Raw genomic sequence first — 19750 nt, forward strand, 5'->3', positions numbered from 1 at the left:
TGTGGCCCAGGGGCTGGGGACCCCTTACATAAGGGGTTCACTATGAGATATAAGAGGACTTAGCCCAGGTGTTAAGGCAGTGTTCCAGGCCCCACTTTGGCTCTAATACATTTAGGGATCAGAATATGGACTCTCGAGAGCAGGTTCCCCCTATTATTGCTGGAAAACAAAATTTGCTAAAACGTGGAGATCAGCATATACTGTTAGATTCTGATGCCTCAGACAATGTAAGCAGTTTCAGATGATACCAAAGGTACAGCATGCAAAAGTGGGTTGCTGAAATTGGACCTGAGGATTCGCAGGCAGCCAAACTTCGGGTTTTGGATAAATGAGGCACATAAACATTAAAATCTTGTAGGATGACTGCAGGTGTTAGGAGTAAATTTGGACTCATTAGGAATCTGTGTCTTCCACTAGGCTGTGAAATCTCCAAGGCCTGATAAAGGTTTCTGAATGAATTTGTGAAATATACGATTTCGGTGAAGAAAAGAATAAAGCAGGTGTCCAAACAGTTGAGGTTTTACGGTATTGGCATAAAACATTTGGACCCCTGGCGGCCGGTATCAGGCACTTCCCGACGCTGGAAGAGTTCCGGGAAGGGAAGCGGGCCCCTCTGGAACCGAAGACATAGAATCCTAGCTACAGCTACTAAAGAAAAGTACACTATCAATTAGGGGCCGCGTCAGGTTCTCTGGATCTCCCCTTCTCCCATCCTGGACGCTCATCCCTGTGTTCTTTGCAGTGGGCCCGTCGGCCCTGCTGCCATCAATAGAAGCAGTACTCTCCCCGTCTGATTTCGCAGGGCCAAAGCCCAGGTGAGAGTCAGTGTGGTGTTCAGACTAGCCCTCGCTCCATTTCTGAGCCGCGAGGGCCGCACGCAACGAAATCAGGCAGCCCCGAACCTTGTGTCCTCCAGTGCAGTGAGTGTTCGGGAGCGACAGGCCGAGCGCGCATGTGCAGGCCCCGACATTGTGCTTGTCCCCTCCGGTGCTCCGTAGTTAGCCTCGGAGAGCTCCACGTAGGCGGCGCAGGCGCCCTTGGTGCACAGTTCACCTGCTGCCGTTGTCGTCGCCGCCGCGGCTCCCGGGGCTGGATGGGGGCCCGAGGCCAGCCAGTGGCACCCGGAAGAAAGAGACGCGGCGGCGGCGACGCCGACATCCTCAGGACGAGTGTCCGGACTTGCCCGCAGGCTCAAGGAGGAGGCGGCGAGGCCGGGTCCCCGCGGTCCCTGGTGTAGAGAAGTCGCCGTAGCCGCCGCGGCCGGGACTCCCCGGGCTCTCGCCCCTCAGGTCTCATTGACACTCAGGACCCTACGTACGCTGCGCCATGTTCAAGAAACTGAAGCAAAAGATCAGCGAGGAGCAGCAGCAGCTCCAGCAGGCGCTGGCTCCTGGTCAGGTACGATGGCCGCAGCTTTCCTCCCCTGGCTCCCGATACCCCTTGAACCAGCCCGCGGACGAAAAAGGCGGGGGGAGTGGGGCGTTCTTCCGTGACCTTTGACTCCTAACCCGGGACTCTTCCCAAACTCCGGATCCAGAAGGAGCTCCGGGCGGTGCAGGTCGCCCGTAACTCCTGACCTGGATTTTCCCATCGCAAAACTCCATCCAGTAATGAGTGGATGGGGGTGGCTGGATCCCTCGTGACGTCCCATCTCCGTTAAGAGTTTTTCCCTAAGGCCAGACTCCGAACTTACCTGATTTCTGATCCGTATTTGAGGTTCCCCCGCCCATCTGAGACCCCACGCTGGGAATGAGGGCGGGGTTGGAAAACCCGGGTCCCTTGTGATATCTAATCTCTGCTCGAGGTGTCCCCCTCTCTCATGCCCATCGTGAGATTTTGTGTGAAATGGCCAGGATCCCGCACAACTGACCCTTGACGGAAGTCTCTTAAATCCAAACCCAGGTCTAGGGATTGAAGGCTGGGGAATAGAGCCATCCTGGGTCAGGCTGCTGGTAGGAGCGGTGGGACATGAAAGAGGTGGCGGCGTGGCCGGCGTCCAGCGCCCGAGGCTGTCACGAGTTAGTCACTTCGCATAACTTGGTTGATCCGGGACTGGCGGGCGGAGGGGGAGACACTCTCCCTGTCCAGAACTCTGCTCTGCTTTTTGAGTCTTGTTGCTCTGCGGACAGGGTTATGTTTGTTTTTCAGGAATGCTGTTGCTTTAGGAAATGCGTTTCCAGGGGAAAGGAGGCGTGTTAGTAGTGTTAAAGATACAGTTTCCTAAGCGTTAACTGGAGATGTTTCGATGCTGGCAGCACAGGGTCTTAACAGCGAAGATGATGGTTTCTGCTTAATTTCTTCCCAGCCTTTTTGAATTGCAACAGATTGAGCAGATCTGTCCCTTAATTTTCGGGTTTTTGGTCTTTGCTTGCGGTTGCAAGAAAAGCTGAGTTTTGACTAACTTGGAGGCATTTCCAAATTCTTAACATAGAACGATTGCATTAGGTTTATTCGGAAACTATAAATTGAAGTTATTATTTTTAAATTTAAAGCTCATGTGTAGTAAAACAGTGCTTGAGAAAAACATCAGAACACAGCACTGAAGGGTTGCTTCATTTCTCAAGTATAAATGGTGGTTAAAATTTAAGTAGTAAAGATTGTCCTTTTCATACCATTTACTGCAGTCTTTTAAAATTTTACAAAACACTGTTAATTAAGAAACAAAGATAAACTTTAAAAGTGAGGTGGAGATGAGGAATGTGAGGAAATGGGCATGTTAGTGAATGTAAGGCACTTCCATTTGGGAGTGTATAAAATGTAATTGAGCCAGGATTCCATTTCTAGAAATTTATTCTAAGAAAATTTAGGATGTATTAAAGATTTAGCTCTATGGATTTTCATGTCAATGTTGTTTTAATAGGTTAAAAACTAGCCAGAAATGTCCACCAATAGAGAATTGGTTAAATAAATTTTATCAGGTAGTTAGTTTTGCTTGATAGGTTACTATGCAGCCATAAAAAGTCAGCATTTACTGTGTCCTTAGTATGTACCAGACATTTTGCTTAGTATTTACACAGATCATTTTATTTAATCTCACATAAGCCTGTGAGGTAGATAATACTATAATTCCTCTTTTATAGATGAAGGAGTGAGGCTCAAAGAGGTGAAGTAACTTGCCTGATGTTACGCAGCTAGTGTTAGAGACTTCAGAAAAGTATTAACACAGAAAGATATTTGTGTTAAAAGACAGAAGCAGCAGGTAAAATGTGATCCCAGTTTTGGGGAAAAGAATCTGTATGTAAGTGTATTTATATATACACATGGTAAAACTAGTTTAAGAGTAATATACTTTAAGGTGCTGGTGAATTACTGAGTGTGCTTTTTCTTATTTGTAGCGTTTAGCTTTTCATGAAAATGAGTTGTTTTTGTTCATTAACAAAGAGGTTGTTTTTAGTAATAAGCTAGTCACAAGCTAAGATGTAAGAGCTCTGTTTCTATAGCTTAATGCTTCTGGTGAAACAGGGCATCTGGATCAAATAAAATCACTTTGTGTACAAAAGGTTTAAAATAATCCTTTTGGATTATATGTATATTCACTGTGTTGGTCAGGCTGGTCTTGAACTCCTGACCTCTGGTGATTGGTCAGCCCCGGCCTCCTAAAATGCTGGGATTACAGGTGTGAGCCACTGCGCCTGGCCATTCTTGGTCTACTTTTGATAATTATTTTGTAACCTTCCTTTCTGCCTGCCATATATCTTTCTCCCTGCTTGTGAATTGTTACGATCTTAGAAACAAAAAATGTGGCCTGGTATGGTGGCCTCACACCTGTAATCCCAGCACTTCAAATCGCTTGAGCTCAGTAGTTCAAGACCAGCCTGGCCAAGATGGCAAAATCCCATTTCTGGCCAGGCACCGTGGCTCACGCCTGTAATCCCAGCACTTTGGGAGGCCAAGGCGGGTAGATCACCTGAGGTCTGCTAAAAGTACAAAAATTAGTGGGGCGTGGTGGCGCACACCTGTAATCCTGGCTACTCTGGAGGCTGAGGCAGCAGAATTGCTTGAACCTGGGAGGCAGAGGTTGCAATGAACTGAGATCGTGCCACTGCACTCCAGCCTGGGAGACAGAGTGAGACTCGGTCTCAAAAAAAAAAAAAAAAAAATTATGTTTTAACAACAAATATCTATTTTGGATTTTTAAACTCCTTGCAGAACTAAGTCAATGAAAGAAACATTAAGAAGTAATACAGACATTGTAATTTCTTGGGATATATGAATACAATATTTTAAAACATTTTTAGCCTTTTCAAATACTGCTAAAACTTAAAAATTATAGAAGTACAGATACAAAAGGATGAATACATGACTCCACTTAATTGAGGTACCTAGAATAGTCAAATTCATAGGGACAGAAAATAAAATGGTTGTTGCCAAAGGCTGGAGAGAGGAGAGAATGGGGAGTTACTGTTTAGTGGGTACAGAGTTTTAGTATGGAAAGATGAAAATGTACTGGAGATGGACGGTGGTGATTCCACGACAGTGTGAATGTACTTCATGCCACTGAACTGTATACCTACAAATGTTTAAACTGGTAAATTTTATGTTATGTATATTTTATCACGATAAAAAAATTAAGTTAAAAAAATCAACATATGGGCCCCTCCTTACGCCTGCAGAATCATCCCTTATTTTTTTCCCTCAGCTCAGAGATGGCTGCTGACCTCACTCTTTTAGAGTGAGACCGCAAAATAATAGTTTATGTGATACAAATTTAAAAAACAAAAACAAAACCAGCAAACAGTTCCACAGATAACAGGGAAAAGAGTCCTTTCTGAAAGGACATAGCCTTAATGTAAATCCAGGTTTACTAAATAGTTTCAGTCATGAAACTGGGGAAAGCATGAGTCCCAGAGAAAACATTTAGATCAGAAGGAGTTTATTAAGAACATGATGAAAGGCTTTAATAAGTTTGGTACCTAAAATATAAAGGTTTATTTGAAGAATTAACCTTGAGTTACTTTGACTGCTCTTTTAGAACTGGGATGTCAAATTGGTTTGGCAGTGACTTACAACAGTGCTGTGATGAGGATTCAACGGCTATGTCTCTGCCGTGACTAATCCATAGGTGTTGCAGGGAGAGTGAAATGAACCAGATATTAGTTATGAACGGTGAATGCCTAGGCCCTCTGCTGGATGTTGCATTTGCTTTGAAGGGTCTATGTAGTCCCTACACAATGGAGTTGTGAGACAAGTACTTTCAGTGTAATGGTGGTATGTACAGGGTGTTGTGGTTGTGCAAAATAAGGCATTTCTGGAGAAGATCAGGGTGACATTTGAGTAGAGCCTTGATGGATAATGAAAAGTCATGGTATAGGGACAAGGGATTCAAGACTTCCTCCTAAGGATGACTGGATTAGTTTTCTAATGTTGCATAACAAGTTACCACAACCTTATTGCCTAATAACCCAGTTATTATTTTATAGTTCTGTAGGTCAGAAATCTGGCGTGGCATAACTGGGTTCTCTGCTCAGGGTCTTTTTTTTTTTTTTTTTGAGACGGAGTCTCTGCCGCCCGGGCTGGAGTGCAGTGGCCGGATCTCAGCTCACTGCAAGCTCCGCCTCCTGGGTTCACGCCATTCTCCTGCCTCAGCCTCCCAAGTAGTTGGGACTACAGGCGCCCGCCACCTCGCCCGGCTAGTTTTTTGTATTTTTTAGTAGAGACGGGGTTTCACTGTGTTAGCCAGGATGGTCTCGATCTCCTGACCTCGTGATCCGCCCGTCTCGGCCTCCCAAAGTGCTGGGATTACAGGCTTGAGCCACCGCGCCCGGCCTGCTCAGGGTCTTGCAAGGCTAAAATCAATATGTTGTCCAAGCCGCGTTCTCATCGGGAGCTCAGGACCCTTTTGTATGCTCACATGGTTGTGGTAGAATTCAATCCTTTCTGGTTATAGGACTGGGGCCTTCATTTCTTGCTGACCACTTTCAGCTCCTAGAGGCTACCAGCAGCTCCTTGCCACGTGCCCGTGTAGGCATTTTGCTTTCTTCAGAACAGCAAAAGTACATCTCTCTGCCCTCTAGACCCATATTTGAAGGGCTTATGTAATTAGTTTAGACCTATCCAGGTAATCTTTTGATGAACTCATAGTCAACTGATTAGTAACCCAGTAACCTTAAATATGCCTTTAAAATCCCTTTGCCCTGTAATGTAACAATTCTGAGAGTGATATCTCATTATATTCACAGGGCAGGGGTCATTTGGGGTCATCTTATGATTTTGCCTGTTACAATGACTAAAATGGTTTTTCTTTTTTTAAGTTTTTGTAGTCAGGGCCTTACTGTGTTACTCAGGCTGTCTTGAACTCCTGGCCTCAAGTGATCCTTTTGCCTTGGCCTCTCAGAGTGTTGGAATTATAGGCATAAGCCACTGTGCATGGCCAAAATGGTTTTTCTTATACTGAAATTGAGTATAACTGTGGTCAGTTAATAATTAGGTAGTGAGCAATAAAATATTAATTGTGGGTCTGGATGTAGCTGTCAGGTTTTTTGGTTAGCAGCTTAGAAAGCTGACTCAGATTTCTTATGGCTATTGCAATTAATCAGCTCAAGTTTGGTTTGAAGGAACCTAAATCCCTTTATATCTTGAAGTGAGGATAGCCCATTAAGGAACCCGGCACCTGGGACAAATGCTCAAGTAGTTAGTTCTTTATGCACTGTTTTATACTTTATACTCACATCCATTTTCCCGTATAATCCTTACTCTTACAACTCTGGAGGAAGATCAACAAGCCATCAGGCCACGTTTTGCCACATAGTACTACTTTTCTGGGGAGAGTATGTTTTAGAACCTGTTAAACTTTGTAAACCCCGTTGTTTGATTTTTTGTCAGTTTCTCCAGAGCTGATGAGGCTCTCAGTTACTGATTAGAACATATGAGGCCAAGGTGTAAGACATAATGCCAGTTTTTAAGATTTGCAGTGAGGTATACTTTTTAAGCAGTTGGAAGGTCACTGTCTAAGGTAGCCCTTTCCTGGCATCTGGATATTTGGAAAGCTGAATTAATAAAAAAGCTGAATCTTAGACTTGATGGAATCACAACAGAGAGAGTTGATTAGTCAAGAGATATTTCCTGTAGTCTAGTAGTACTTTTCTAATTACTTTTCTAACTTTTTATCACCCAGTGACCATTTTATTAAAGGAGTGCTTACATATAATCATTTATAAATACATAGATACAAAAGACTGCCCCCATAGTGGCAGCCTTTGAGGCACCTACAGCCTTTGAAGCTGGCGCTGGCAAGGTTTGCAAATTATGGCTCTAGGTGTGGGAAGGGTTTACTGAATTTATCTCAGCTTTAATGAAAGCTATTTCTGATGTTCTTTGAACATTTGTAATTTGAATGTGGTGTTCAAGGTAGGCTCAAATTATCTCCAAGACTGAGATTAACACTACACAGTGACTGTGCTTTCCCTCGCTGTTTTCTAAATGGAGTGTTGACTTTTAGTCACATATTTTCTAGACATTTAAACCATTGCTAAGGCTTCAACTTTATTTCACATTCATTAATTTTCTTGTTTATATACTTTTTTTTTTGAGATAGAGTCTTGCTGGGTCACCCAGGCTGGAGCGTAGTAGCGCAATCTCAGCTCACTGCAACCTCTGCCTCCTGGGTTCGAGCAATTCTCCTGTCTCAGCCTCCTGAGTACCTGGGATTACAGGCATGCGCCACCACTCTTGTTTATATTTTTAAGTCCTTATTCTTCCTGCTTTGTCTTTGGTGGGAGAGGATATCTCATCCCTGAAAGTGACTTCTGCACATAGCTAATTTCATCTGTTGTATTGATTTTTCTGGTTCATCTTTTAGAAGGTGTTTGAGTTCTTACTTGTAAGCAACAAAAACGTAGTCAATCTAAGCAGAAAAAGAATTTATTGAAGACTCTTTTGCCTACAGAATTTCCTTGAGGTCCTAAAAGTCTGAGCTGATTGCTATGTTCAGTTATACTGGGGAGACTGCTCTGTGTTGCAGCTGCTTCATCTTGGCACCGGCATCGCGTCTTTCACTTCACAGCTTATATCTGCGTGGATGCATGAACTTCTGTCTCCATTGTCATCAGATGATGAACTTTATTCGCATGTCTGTTTTTTCACATCACTCACTTATGACTCGAAGTCTCATGTGTTTCATTGGTGGAGCTCAGGTTACCCTGTCTCAGATAAAAAGAAGATTGGGTTAGTAAGTTTTCTGAGTTCTAACTTATGGACTTATAAGAGCTATTTATAGAAAAAAGGTTATTAAACTTTTGTCATATTTGTAGATGCTTTTCCTCACCTCCCAATTAAACTGCTGCTTTGATTTGTTTTTCACGTAAATATCTCTTTCCCATTCAGAGTTTGTAGAAATAGACTCTTGTATTTTTTGTATTTCAATTTAAAAAAACTTAAATCTTTAATATAGCTTAAATATGAAGAATCTGATATGTGTGTCTTGCCCCATATAGATGGCCAGTTGTCCCAACATTTATTGAATGTCTATCCTGATGCAAAATGTTACTTTTTTTTTTTTTTTTTTTTTTTTGAGACGGAGTCTCGGTCTGTCGCCCAGGCTGGAGTGCAGTGGCCGGATCTCAGCTCACTGCAAGCTCCGCCTCCCGGGTTCACGCCATTCTCCTGCCTCAGCCTCCCGAGTAGCTGGGACTACAGGCGCCCGCCGCCTCGCCCGGCTAGTTTTTTGTATTTTTTAGTAGAGACGGGGTTTCACTGGGTTAGCCAGGATGGTCTCGATCTCCTGACCTTGTGATCCGCTGGTCTCGGCCTCCCAAAGTGCTGGGATTACAGGCTTGAGCCACCGCGCCCGGCCGCAAAATGTTACTTTTATCATAAGCTAAATACGTATGTCTGTCTAGATGTATATATGTGTATATAGAGTATGTGTATATGTGTGTATATATGTGTATATAGAGTATGTGTATGTTTGTATACTATTCCTCACAACCTCTCAGTTCCACCCTAGCCACAGCAATTTGTGCACAGATACGACAGACCAGAGTTCCATTTGTTTATTTATTCATTCATTCATTTATTTGACAAATATTTATTAACTACCTTTTGTAAAGTGCAGACTACAAAAAGAGGTAAAGTATCATGACTCATTCATTTCTCAAAATAGAGCTGAGTTCAGATCTATTTTGCTATGGGTGTAGGGGGATCTCGAAGTTTTGGTTTTATACTTCTAGGGTTGTTTTTAGGTCACCTTAGAGTAGACCCCAGACCCCTAGTTTAAATTTTGAGCCGTTTCTCCTGAGTTGTTTTGCATTGAGGATTATAGGAGTCAGGCTGTCAATTACAGAGCTAAATGGAATAGCATCTCAGTATTTAGCAGTGGTATTCAAGGTAGGCTCAAAGCAAGGCCATTAATTAGGTGGGCAAGTGCTGTTTATCTGCATTTCATACTATTGAATGTTAGAGCTAGAAGGTAGAAGGGATCTTAAAGATTGAATTGGCAGCCTTTTTTTGATGAACTTCTAATTTTGGAATAATTTTGGTTTACAGAAAAGTTATAAAGGTAGTGCAGAGAGTTTTTATGTACCCCTCACCTGGCTTCAGTTTTCTCTAATATTATCATCTTACATTAGTATCATGACTTTATTTTATATATATGGAGACACATAGTCCTCAAAAAGTTCATGTAGCTAAGATTATAGTTCTAGTTGGTGGCAGAGTTAGGCCAGGGACCTGGTAGGTAGCCTGGGTTTTCTAGTTGATTATATTTGTTATCCTTTTCTGCTTTTCATGTTTTTGCTCTTTTCCTTTCTTTCACTGAATTCTTTGGGCATGGACTGAGAGAAGGACTACCTAGTACATAGTTCACTAGTCAATATAGTCTTGCTAATTTGTGCAATAATTTTTAAATCTAGGCTTCCTCCAATTCTTCAACACCAACAAGAACGAGGAGCAGGACATCTTCATTTACAGAGCAACTTGATGAAGGTACACCCAATAGAGAGGTAAGTTTGGAATTATTTTTCTAGTATACCTCTCACAATAAACTAATTAATCTAAAATGTAATGCTGTTGATAACAAAATGGGAAATTATTTTGACAAGTCAGCTATTTAATTCCTAGGTAGAGTTATTAGTAACACAATTAGTCTTTTTTTTCACAAATAGCAGTTATGATTTATGTATGTATGTATTTATATATGTATGTATGTATGTTTTTGAGACTGGATCTGGTTCAGTCACCCAGGCTAGAGTGCAGTGGCACCATCACTACTCATTGCAGCCTTGACCTTCTGGGTTCAAGTGATGCTCTAACTTTAGCCTCCTGGGTAGCTGGGACTATAGGCATATGCCACCATGCCTGGCTAATGTTTAAATTTTTTGTAGATGGGGTCCCACTGTGTTGCTCAGGCTGGTCTTGAACTCCTGGGCTCAAGTGATTCTTCCAGTTATGCTTTGTAAACTTGGTTTGTTGAGAACCTTAATTTGAGAGGATAATACATTCTGGATTTAATAGTTGAAGTTTTCAGAATAATTTGATAAATTTGTTCAACATAGCATCATTTTTTCAAGCTGGTGAGTGGAAACTGAGAAGTAACTTATTGAACTTATTCCGTGTAACCAGCAGCTGGCATTAAAACTCATTATTTCCAACTTTGTTTTTCTGTGAAGTGTAACACATGTACAAAAAGAAGGTAAAACATAAATGTACAGAGATCAGCAAATTAATCATGAAGTGAATCCTCCCAGGTCAAGCAAAGGAACACTGTCAGCACTGTAGTGCTCCCTCTTTCCCCCTGAAGGATTACCACCATCCTGAATTTTTGGTATTTGCTTGCTTCCTTTTTTTTTTTTTTTTTTTTTTTTTTTAAAATAGTTTTACCTCTTAAATATGCTTTCTAAATGTAGACATTGTAGTTAAACATTTGGGTTGTCCGCAGGTTTTGGCTACTATGAATTAGGTTGCCATCAACATTATTGTACATTTCTTTTGGTGTACATGTACCTGCATTTCTGTTGGTATGTACTTTGGAGTAGAATCACTGCTCTATTTTAACACTTAAGAAGATAATGCTGATGGTTTTCCAGAGTGGTTGTAGAAATTTAAATTCCCACCAGGAGCTTATGAAAGTTGCTTTTGCCCTATATTTTTGAGAGTCTTTATTTTTCTACTCTGTGTAAATATGCTGGAAAACAGTCTTTTTCATTTCAGCTGTTCTGGTGGTGGTCTTTCATTTTAGTTTTAATTTGCATTCTCTGATAACTAACAAGATTGAGCATTTTCATCTGTTTATTGGCCATTTGATGTCTTCTTTTGTGAGTGCTTAAGTCCCTTGCCCATTTTTCTGTTGGATTATCTTTTTTAAAAATTGATTTGTAGGAGTTTTTAAAAAATATAGAATACATAGGAGTTTTTTGTTGAATATATATCTTGCAGATATCTTCCCACTCTGGCTTGCCATTCATTTTCTTAACGATGTCCTTTGATGAACAGAAGTTCTTAGTTTTAGGCCAAGTGTGGTGGCTCATGCCTGTAATCCCAGCACTTTGGGAGACCAAGACGGGAGGATTGCTCGAGTCCAGGAATTTGAGACCAGCCTGGGCAACAGAGTGAGACCCTGTTTCTACAAAAAAAATAAAATAAAATTAGCCAGTTATGGTGGCATGCACCTGTGTGGTCCCAGCTACTCAGGAGGCTAAGGCAGGAGGATCACTTGAGCCTTGGAGGTCAAAGCTGCAGTGAGCCATGATTGCGCTCGCCTGGGTGACACAGTAAGACCTAGGCTTACTTGAAAAAAGAAAAAAAAAAAAACGCCTGGGTCCCATCTATGTCCCATCCCTGACAGTACCTTCTATCTTAGAAGTTTAACAAAATGAGAAACCAGATAGGGTGGAGGGAGATGATAAAAAATTAATGTCCTTTTAATAAAAAACTTTATATAATTGAAAAATCCTTTATTATAAAATAAGTCGAAGTAAGGTTTACATTGCACTCTGTGGTCCAAAGTACCTGTTAAAGTTGTCAAAAAAGCTTAAAAAGCAAGGAGATGAAGTGATGACAATGCTTTGTCATTCTATCCGAAACCATCTCTTAGCTAGGATTGTTAAAATTTAGAAAGAAAGAAATAACCTTTAGCTGACTTGATCGATTGTAAAAGAGTACTAAAACCAAATCTTTCAGAAATAATTATTTTGTAACAGTATATTCAATTAAATTGTTTTAAAGCATCCTAGATTTTTAAAAAGTATTTTTAAAAAGCAGTGGTAGCCGTCAGCCGGGTGCGGTGGCACGTGCCTGTAATCCCAGCTATTTGGGAGGCTGAGGCAGGAGAATCGCTTGAACCTAGGAGGTGGAGGTTGCAGTGAACTGAGATTGTGCCACTGCTCTCTAGCCTGGGCGACAGAGCGAGACTCTGTCTCAAAAAAAAAAAAAAAGCAATGGTAGCAATCAGCATAATTCTGCACTATTTTCAGTGTTTCACTTTATTGTATGCAAACTAATATACTATAATGTCAATCAATATGCGGAGTATAGAAATGATGCCATTAATACTGATTGCAAAAACATTACAACTCAGTACTGCAGCTTTCATTCGAATTGGTTATATGTATAAACTGAGTTCAACAATATTGTATTTGAAATTGTAAATGCAGTAACGTAAGTAATGCTTAAGAAAATAAGATCTCAGGAGACTGTATATACTCTGTACTTTTATGCAACTTTATCAGATCATTTCAGTATATGCACCAAGGATATAGCGTATGTGACAAGAACTTTGAGTGTAAAAACTGTACTATGTACCTTTTGTTTATTTTGCTCTCAACATCTAAATAAAGGTGTTTTGTTTTGTTTTTTTAATTGTTTTAAAGTAATCCCCATCAGGACAATTTGTATGTATTTTTACAATTTTTTTTTTTTTTTGAGACGGAGTCTTGTTCTTTCGCCAGGCTGCAGTTCAGGGGTGCGGTCTTGGCTCACTGCAACCTCTGCCTCCCAGGTTCAAGTGGTTCTCCTGCCTCAGCCTCCTGAGTAGCTGAGACTACAGGTGGGCGCCACCACGCCCAGCTAATTTTTTGTATTTTTACTTGAGACGGAGTTTTACCATGTTGCTGAGAATGGTCTCAATCTCTTGGCCTTGTGATCTGCCCGCCTCAGCCTCCCAAAGTGCTGGGATTACGAGTGCGAGCCACTGTGCCGGGCCGTATTTTTACAATTTTTAAATTAGCTTATACCCTATTATCTAGAAATCCCATTTCTAGAAATCTGTCCTGTAGAACAATAGCATTTTAAATGTATATCCACAAGGCTTATTGTAGTAAGCTATTTATAATACTAAAAAGATGATAAAGTTTGATTTGTAATGTTAAGTTTTTCTCCAAACTAATCTATAGACTCAGTGCAATCCCAGTCAAAATCCTTATAGGTTTGTTTTCTTGTCATCATCATCATTATTACTATTATTATTTTTTGAGATGAAGTCTCACTCTGTCACCCAGGCTGGAGTGCAGTGGTGCGATCTCAGCTCACTGCAGCCTCCACCTCCCAGGTTCAAGCAATTCTCCCTGCCTCATTCTCCCGATTAACTGGGATTACAGGCACCCACCACCATGCCCAGCTAACTTTTTGTATTTTTAGTAGAGACAGAATTTCACCATGTTGGCCAGGCTGGTATTGAACTTCTGACCTCAGGTGATCCACCTGCCTCGGCCTCCCAAAGTGCTGGGATTACAGGTGTGAGCCACCACGCCCGGCCTTTGTGTCCCTTTTATAAAGAAGCCTAAGGCACTCCAAACAAAGACAGATTTATTTGGGTTTATATACAGTATTTACCAACACAGGAAAGTAGACATGTTAGTATTTTCAGCAATAGAGAAAAAGGCAAAACCTTTTTTTAATTGACAAGGAAATTAACTTAATGAAACCATTCTACTACCTAAGCATTCCAGATATGTAGACTTTACTGTGTCTACTGTTGCTATGGACAAATATTTATGTTTTGAGCTAAATTTCCACATTTTTCTTCCAAAAAAAAAAAAAAAAAAGCATTTTTTTGTCTTTTGAGACAGGGTCTCACTCTGTTGCCCAGATTGAAGCGTAGTGTCACAATCTCAGCACTCCACAGCTTCAACCGCCTGAGCTCAAGTGATCCATCCACCTCGGCCTTGTAAAGTGCTGGGATTACAGGCATGAATCATCACACAGGGCCAAAACAAACAAACAAACAGAAAAAAAAACACTTAACACTTAAAATAAATCCAAGCCAGGCACAGTGGTGTGCACCTGTAGTCCCAGCTACTCAGGAGGCTGAGGCAGGAGGATCCCTTGAGCCCGGGAAATGATTTTTCAATATGATATGAAGTAGGGATCAAGTTTCATCGCCTCCAATATGTTTATCCAGTTGTCTCATCTTTTTCACACTGCTTTACTGTTGTACATTTTTTCATTAATTGTGTCCATATGTCCATATTTGAGTGGCTTTGTTCCTGAGTTCTCTGTTCTGTTCCATTGTTCTCTTTGTCTTTGATACCACACTGTCTTAATGAGTATCGTTTTACATTCACGCTTTATATTCATGTCCATATTTGAGTGGCTTTTTTTCTGAGCTTTCTGTATTCTGTTCCACCGTTCTCTTTGTCTTTGATTCAACACCATACTCCCAGCTATTCGGGAGGCTAAGGCAGGAGAATCACTTGAACTCAGGAGGCAGAGGTTGCAGTGTGAGCCGAGGTCGTGCCATTGCACTCCAGCCTGGGCAATAAAAGCAAAACTTCATCTCAAAAAAAAAAAAGGGACATAAAAAATCTATTATTATAAACATTGAAGGCAGAGGAGAGTAGACTGAATTTGCATTGACTCTGAAGTCTACATAAGTCTACTCTGGGTACTCTCCTATCCTGCGCAAATGACACATCTGTCTGTTTGATCATAGCACTCTCTACTGGTGATCCTAGGCATAGCCCCACTATCCTCAGAGTAGGGCTTCCTGTCCTTGTTGTTTGAGGTTAATCTTTTTTGCTTTCCTAGGTCTGGGTTGCTTTAGAGCAATATGTAATGTAGGATCCTGTAAGGGATTAACTAGAGCAAATGAAGCTAACATCCTCCTATCCTCTGCCCCACTCCAGATTGGACCTGGACTTTTTCAGAGATAGGGTCTCACACTATGTTGCTCTGGCTGGCCTCCAACTCTTAGGCTCAAGGGACCCTGATTTTTTTTTTAATTGAGTTTAAATTCATATAACATAAATTAACCATTTAAAGCAAACAGGTAGCATTTAGTACATTCCCAGCGTTGTACATTCATCACATCTATCTAGTTCCATAACATTTCCATCACCCCAAAATGAAACCCCACGCTGATTAAGCAGTCATTCCCATTCCTCCTTCCTCCAACCCCTGGCAACCATTAATTTGCTTTCTGTCTTAATGGATTTACCTTTTCTGGATATTTCATATAAATGGAATCATTTGATGTGTTACCTTTTGTGTCTGACCACTTTTACTTAGCTTAATGTTTTCAAGATTCTTTTGTGTTGTAGCATGTATCTACTTTCTTTTTATAACTGAGTCTAATGATTTTTTTTAAGGGAGTAAAAATCTGTATACTGTATTAGTTTGGAATAAGACCTGGAATAGACTGATGAGGAAAGGATGGTTTTTGGTGTTACCTGGATTCAGCCTAAGTTTACATCCTGGCTTTGTCATTTGCTGACCGAAAGATTTATTAAAGTTAACTTTTCAGTCTCAGGTTTTCTCATTTGTGTAATGAGAAATTTGTGAAGTTTTGGGGATTATCAGTAAGATGGCATGTAAATCTCTAGTGTGGTAATTTGCATATAGTGGGCGCTAAGTTATTAGGGACAGCCTCGGAAGAGGGGAGGGCCTGCTCTGCTTCCTCTTTTTAGGGGAGGGGAACAGGTGGACTTTATGTGGATTAAGGTCCTAGGCATGTTATCTCTGTGTCGCTTTGCCTATTGAATTTGTGAAGGAAGGATTGATAGCTTCACTTTGCCTCCTATCTTGCTCTCTCCGGTTTGCTGTCTTCCTGAGACACTTCCTCATTTATTAGGGGCCATAGTAAACGTGTCTATTGTTATCCTGGGGACTCATCCATGAACAACTTGCATATTGTTTTTAAATTAAATTCCAGAATTAGGTGTGTTTTCATATACATACATATATATCTCTATATAATTTTTATATGTGTATGTATGTATGTATGAGATGGAATCTTGCTCTGTCGCTCAGGGTGGAGTGCAGTGTCATGATCTTGGCTCACTGCAACCTGTGCCTCAGCCTCCTGAGTAGCTGGGATTACAGGCATGTGCCACCACGCCTGGCTGATATTTGTGTTTTTAGTAGAGATGAGGTTTCACCATGTTGGCTAGGCTGGAGTGGAACTCCTGGCGCTCAAGTGATCCACCCACCTTGAACTCCTAAAGTGCTGGGATTACAGGCATGAACCACCACACCTGGCCCCAGTTTTTGAGCATTCTTAAGCACATTTTAGAGATTCATTTTATGTTTCAAGGCTTATATGGCTTAAAGGCATAGATTTAGAGATTACTGGGAAGTATCTTCGAAGTAGTACATGAGAAACATTCCTTCCTAAATCCTTTATTATATTGAATGTCGTGTTAATTGGTTTTCAGAGGTTAAATTAACCATGTATTCCTGCAATAAATGTCACGTGTTTCTTGTATATAATTTTTTTATATATTACTGGATTGATTCATTAGTATTTTGTTGAGGATTTTTTTGTCTATATTCATAAGAAATGCTGGTCTGCAGTTTTCTTTTTTTGTGATAACCTAGTTGTTGTATCAGTAATACAGGCCCCATGAAATGAGTTGGAAAGTGTTCACTTCTCTTGTATTTTTTCAAGAGTTTGTGAAGAATTGCTGTTAATTCTTCTTTAAATGTTTGGTAGAATCTACCATTGAAATCATGTGTCCTGGGCTTTTTTTCAAGGGAAGTGTTTTGATAACTAATTCAGTATCTACTTTTTATAGCTCTGTTCAGATTTTGCTTCTTCCTGAGTTAGTTTTGTAATTTGTGTATCTCTAGGAATTTGTCCATTTCATTTATCTCATTTGTTGGCATAAATTAAACTAAATTTGGCCCGAGGCTACCTGTATATCTTGAGTCCCTATGTAAGGAACTGTAGCCTAACTTAGTACATAAGCAAACTGAAATCCTAAATTAGGAATGTAGTTTTTGTAACAGCTCCTGAGTCTCAGGCAGTCACAGTAGTCAAGTCTGCCAATTGCAGGCTGCTAACTAAGCAGCCCATTCTCAAATGAGGCAAAAACCTTTGCTTTTAACACATAGTATAGCTTTGTAATCCTTTTCTGCAAATTCAGGGGTAATTTCTTCTCCTTCATTCCTGATTTTCATGATATGAGTCTTCTTTTTTCCCCTCTGTCAGTGTAGCTAATGGTTTGTCAATTTTGTTGATCTTTTGAAGAACAAACCTTTGGTTCCACTTTCTTGTTGCATATGCTGAGTATTTTCGTAATTGGAGTGGAAAGCTGATCTTTCATAACTTATTTTACTTAAGCCTGAGGTGTCTTGGACTTAGCAAAACTTCCTTGAATCTAAATTACATCTTCTTTCCTGGTTTCTGGGCTGATACATGTTTTTTCCTATCTTATATACCCTTGGTCTTTTCATTGGCGATTAAGACTAGGGAAAGTTAGTTACCTTGTCCTTTTATGCTGTCATTTTGTTTAAAGGCTTTCTGTGTAGTAAAACTATCCATATAGACAAAATAGAGCCTTGAGTTGTGATCTTGAATTTGATCAATATGATTTACCCACAGTCTGTACTGGATATTTCTTCACCTGCTGCTACTGTAAACCATTTTATTCTTGTATCTTCTGTAGAGTATGTTATCACAGGTACTTTTTATAGGGATGTCCAATCTTTTGGCTTCCCTGGGCCACATTGAAAGAAGAATTGTCTTGGGCCACACATCAAATACGCTAACACTAATAATAGCTGATGAACTAAAAAAAAAAAATAAATAAAGTCTCATAATGTTTTAAGAAAGTTTATGAAGTTGTATTGGGTCTCATTCGAAGCCATCCTGGGTCACAGATTGGATGAATTTAATTGACCCAAAATCATAAGGGTTCTACTAACAGTTGTACTTAACAGTATCTGAGAAGATAGAAACAGGACCATCTGCCAGGCGTGGCGGCTCATGCCTGTAATCCCAGCACCTTGGAAAGCCAAGGATGGTGGATTACCTGAGGTCAGGAGTTCGAGACCAGCCTGGCCAATACAAAAAATTAGCTGGGCGTGGTGGCGGGTGCCTGTAATCCCAGCTACTCAGTAGGCTGAGGTGGGAGAATCGCTTGAACCCGGGAGGTAGAGGTTCCAATGAGCCAAGATCATGCCACTGCACTCCAGCCTGGGCAGCAAGAGTGAAACTCCGTCTCAAAAAAAAAAAAAAAAAAAGAAACAGGGCTATCTGTCTTTGAGGAAGAGGGATTTACACCCTTACTAAGACACTAAACTTTTTTGCTAAGGCACTAAACTTTTTAGGCCCTTCCCCCAGTATTATACATGAGAGATGATAATCAAGCCTTTGTTGCCTATGAGTAAAAAGGAATCTAAAAATCACTGAAATAAATAAGTTTTTCAAGGAATTTCAAAGAAGTTTTTTCACATGGGAAAGGACTTCTAGGCTGGATGTGGTGGCTCACACCTGTAATCCCAGCAATTTGAGAAGCTGCAGCAGGAGGAATGCTTGAACCCAGGAGTTGGAGACCAGTGTGGGCAACATAGTGAGATCCTGTCTACCAAAAAAAAAAAAAAAAATCAAAAAAATTAGCCACATGTGCTGGTGTGCACCTGTGGTCCCAGCTACTTAAGAGGCTGAAGTAGGAAGATTTTTTGATCCCAGGAGGTCGAGGTTGCAGTGAGCCATGACTGTGCCACTGCACTCCACCCTTAGTGACAGAGCAAGACCCTGTCTCAAAAAAAAAAAAAAAAAAAAAAAAAAAAGGCTGCTGGTTGTTGTTGGAAATAATCAGTCACAATGGCATGCTGCCTAACATGCTAAATCCTCCCCAGAAGACTTCAGGACTTTTGGTCAAATCGTGCTGTGATTTGACCCTTGAGGCGTCCTTGCTGTTTTAGTCACAGAAGTAGTAGATAAAACTTAAAAAACATTGAGACATGTATCTGAGTTCACAAACAAGGTAAACATCTCCGTGGGCTGAGAGGGAGTGAATCCTTGGTCCTAGAGGGTTTGGGGTTGGGACAAAGGCAGCCATTTTCAACTAGGGTTTTGTGAGAGAATTAAGCTCTGTGGAAAATGATTTGAGTAACTGCATTTTTTATTCTTCCAAGTATTGTATGAAACTATTACCATGCTATATATACATAGTAGATACATTAATTCATTGTATGCAGGCATTTGGATTTAATTTTCTCTTTGAACTCTGGTTGAGAAGGACTGGAGATGTTCTATACAGAGGAGATTTTGTGTTACAAGCTGAGAGCTAATGTGGGGCTCCTACCACTGGTGAAAGGAAGTTGAAAAAAGCTGTTGCTAACAGCTGCCTAGTGCACTCAATTGTCCATTATGGGAAACTGCTCTCCTTAGGGAGGCCTCATGACCAAGAATCGAATCCAACCTCACATTAGCTTAGTGACTGAGTTTGTGATAACCCCTATATTGCCATAAGGTAAGAAACCCGAACCAAGGCCTTGGGTATCAGATTGGCTGGATAAGGAGGGATGAGCACAGGAGGAAGGACAAAGATAATACCTTTTTCAAGATGAGCCTGTAAATGAAAATTCTAAAATA

The 19750-nt window shown here is 40.8% G+C and overlaps 1 protein-coding gene across 6 annotated transcripts in view; it reads left to right on the forward strand.

Moving 5' to 3' along the window:
* Positions 1 to 1260: 1260 nt before the first annotated feature.
* Positions 1261 to 19750, forward strand: part of LOC105480182 (golgin A4) — a 120434-nt gene continuing 101944 nt past the window's right edge. For all 6 annotated transcript variants that reach the window (XM_011738719.3, XM_011738720.3, XM_011738721.3 and 3 more), the window contains exons 1-2: positions 1261 to 1398; positions 9849 to 9938. In XM_011738719.3, coding sequence (XP_011737021.2) covers positions 1327 to 1398; positions 9849 to 9938 — 162 coding nt within the window. In that variant the 5' untranslated portion in view covers positions 1261 to 1326. The remainder of the gene's footprint in view (positions 1399 to 9848; positions 9939 to 19750) is intronic.

Source organism: Macaca nemestrina, chromosome 2 (genome assembly GCF_043159975.1).
Source record: "Macaca nemestrina isolate mMacNem1 chromosome 2, mMacNem.hap1, whole genome shotgun sequence".
In the NCBI taxonomy this organism is placed as follows: domain Eukaryota; kingdom Metazoa; phylum Chordata; class Mammalia; order Primates; family Cercopithecidae; genus Macaca; species Macaca nemestrina.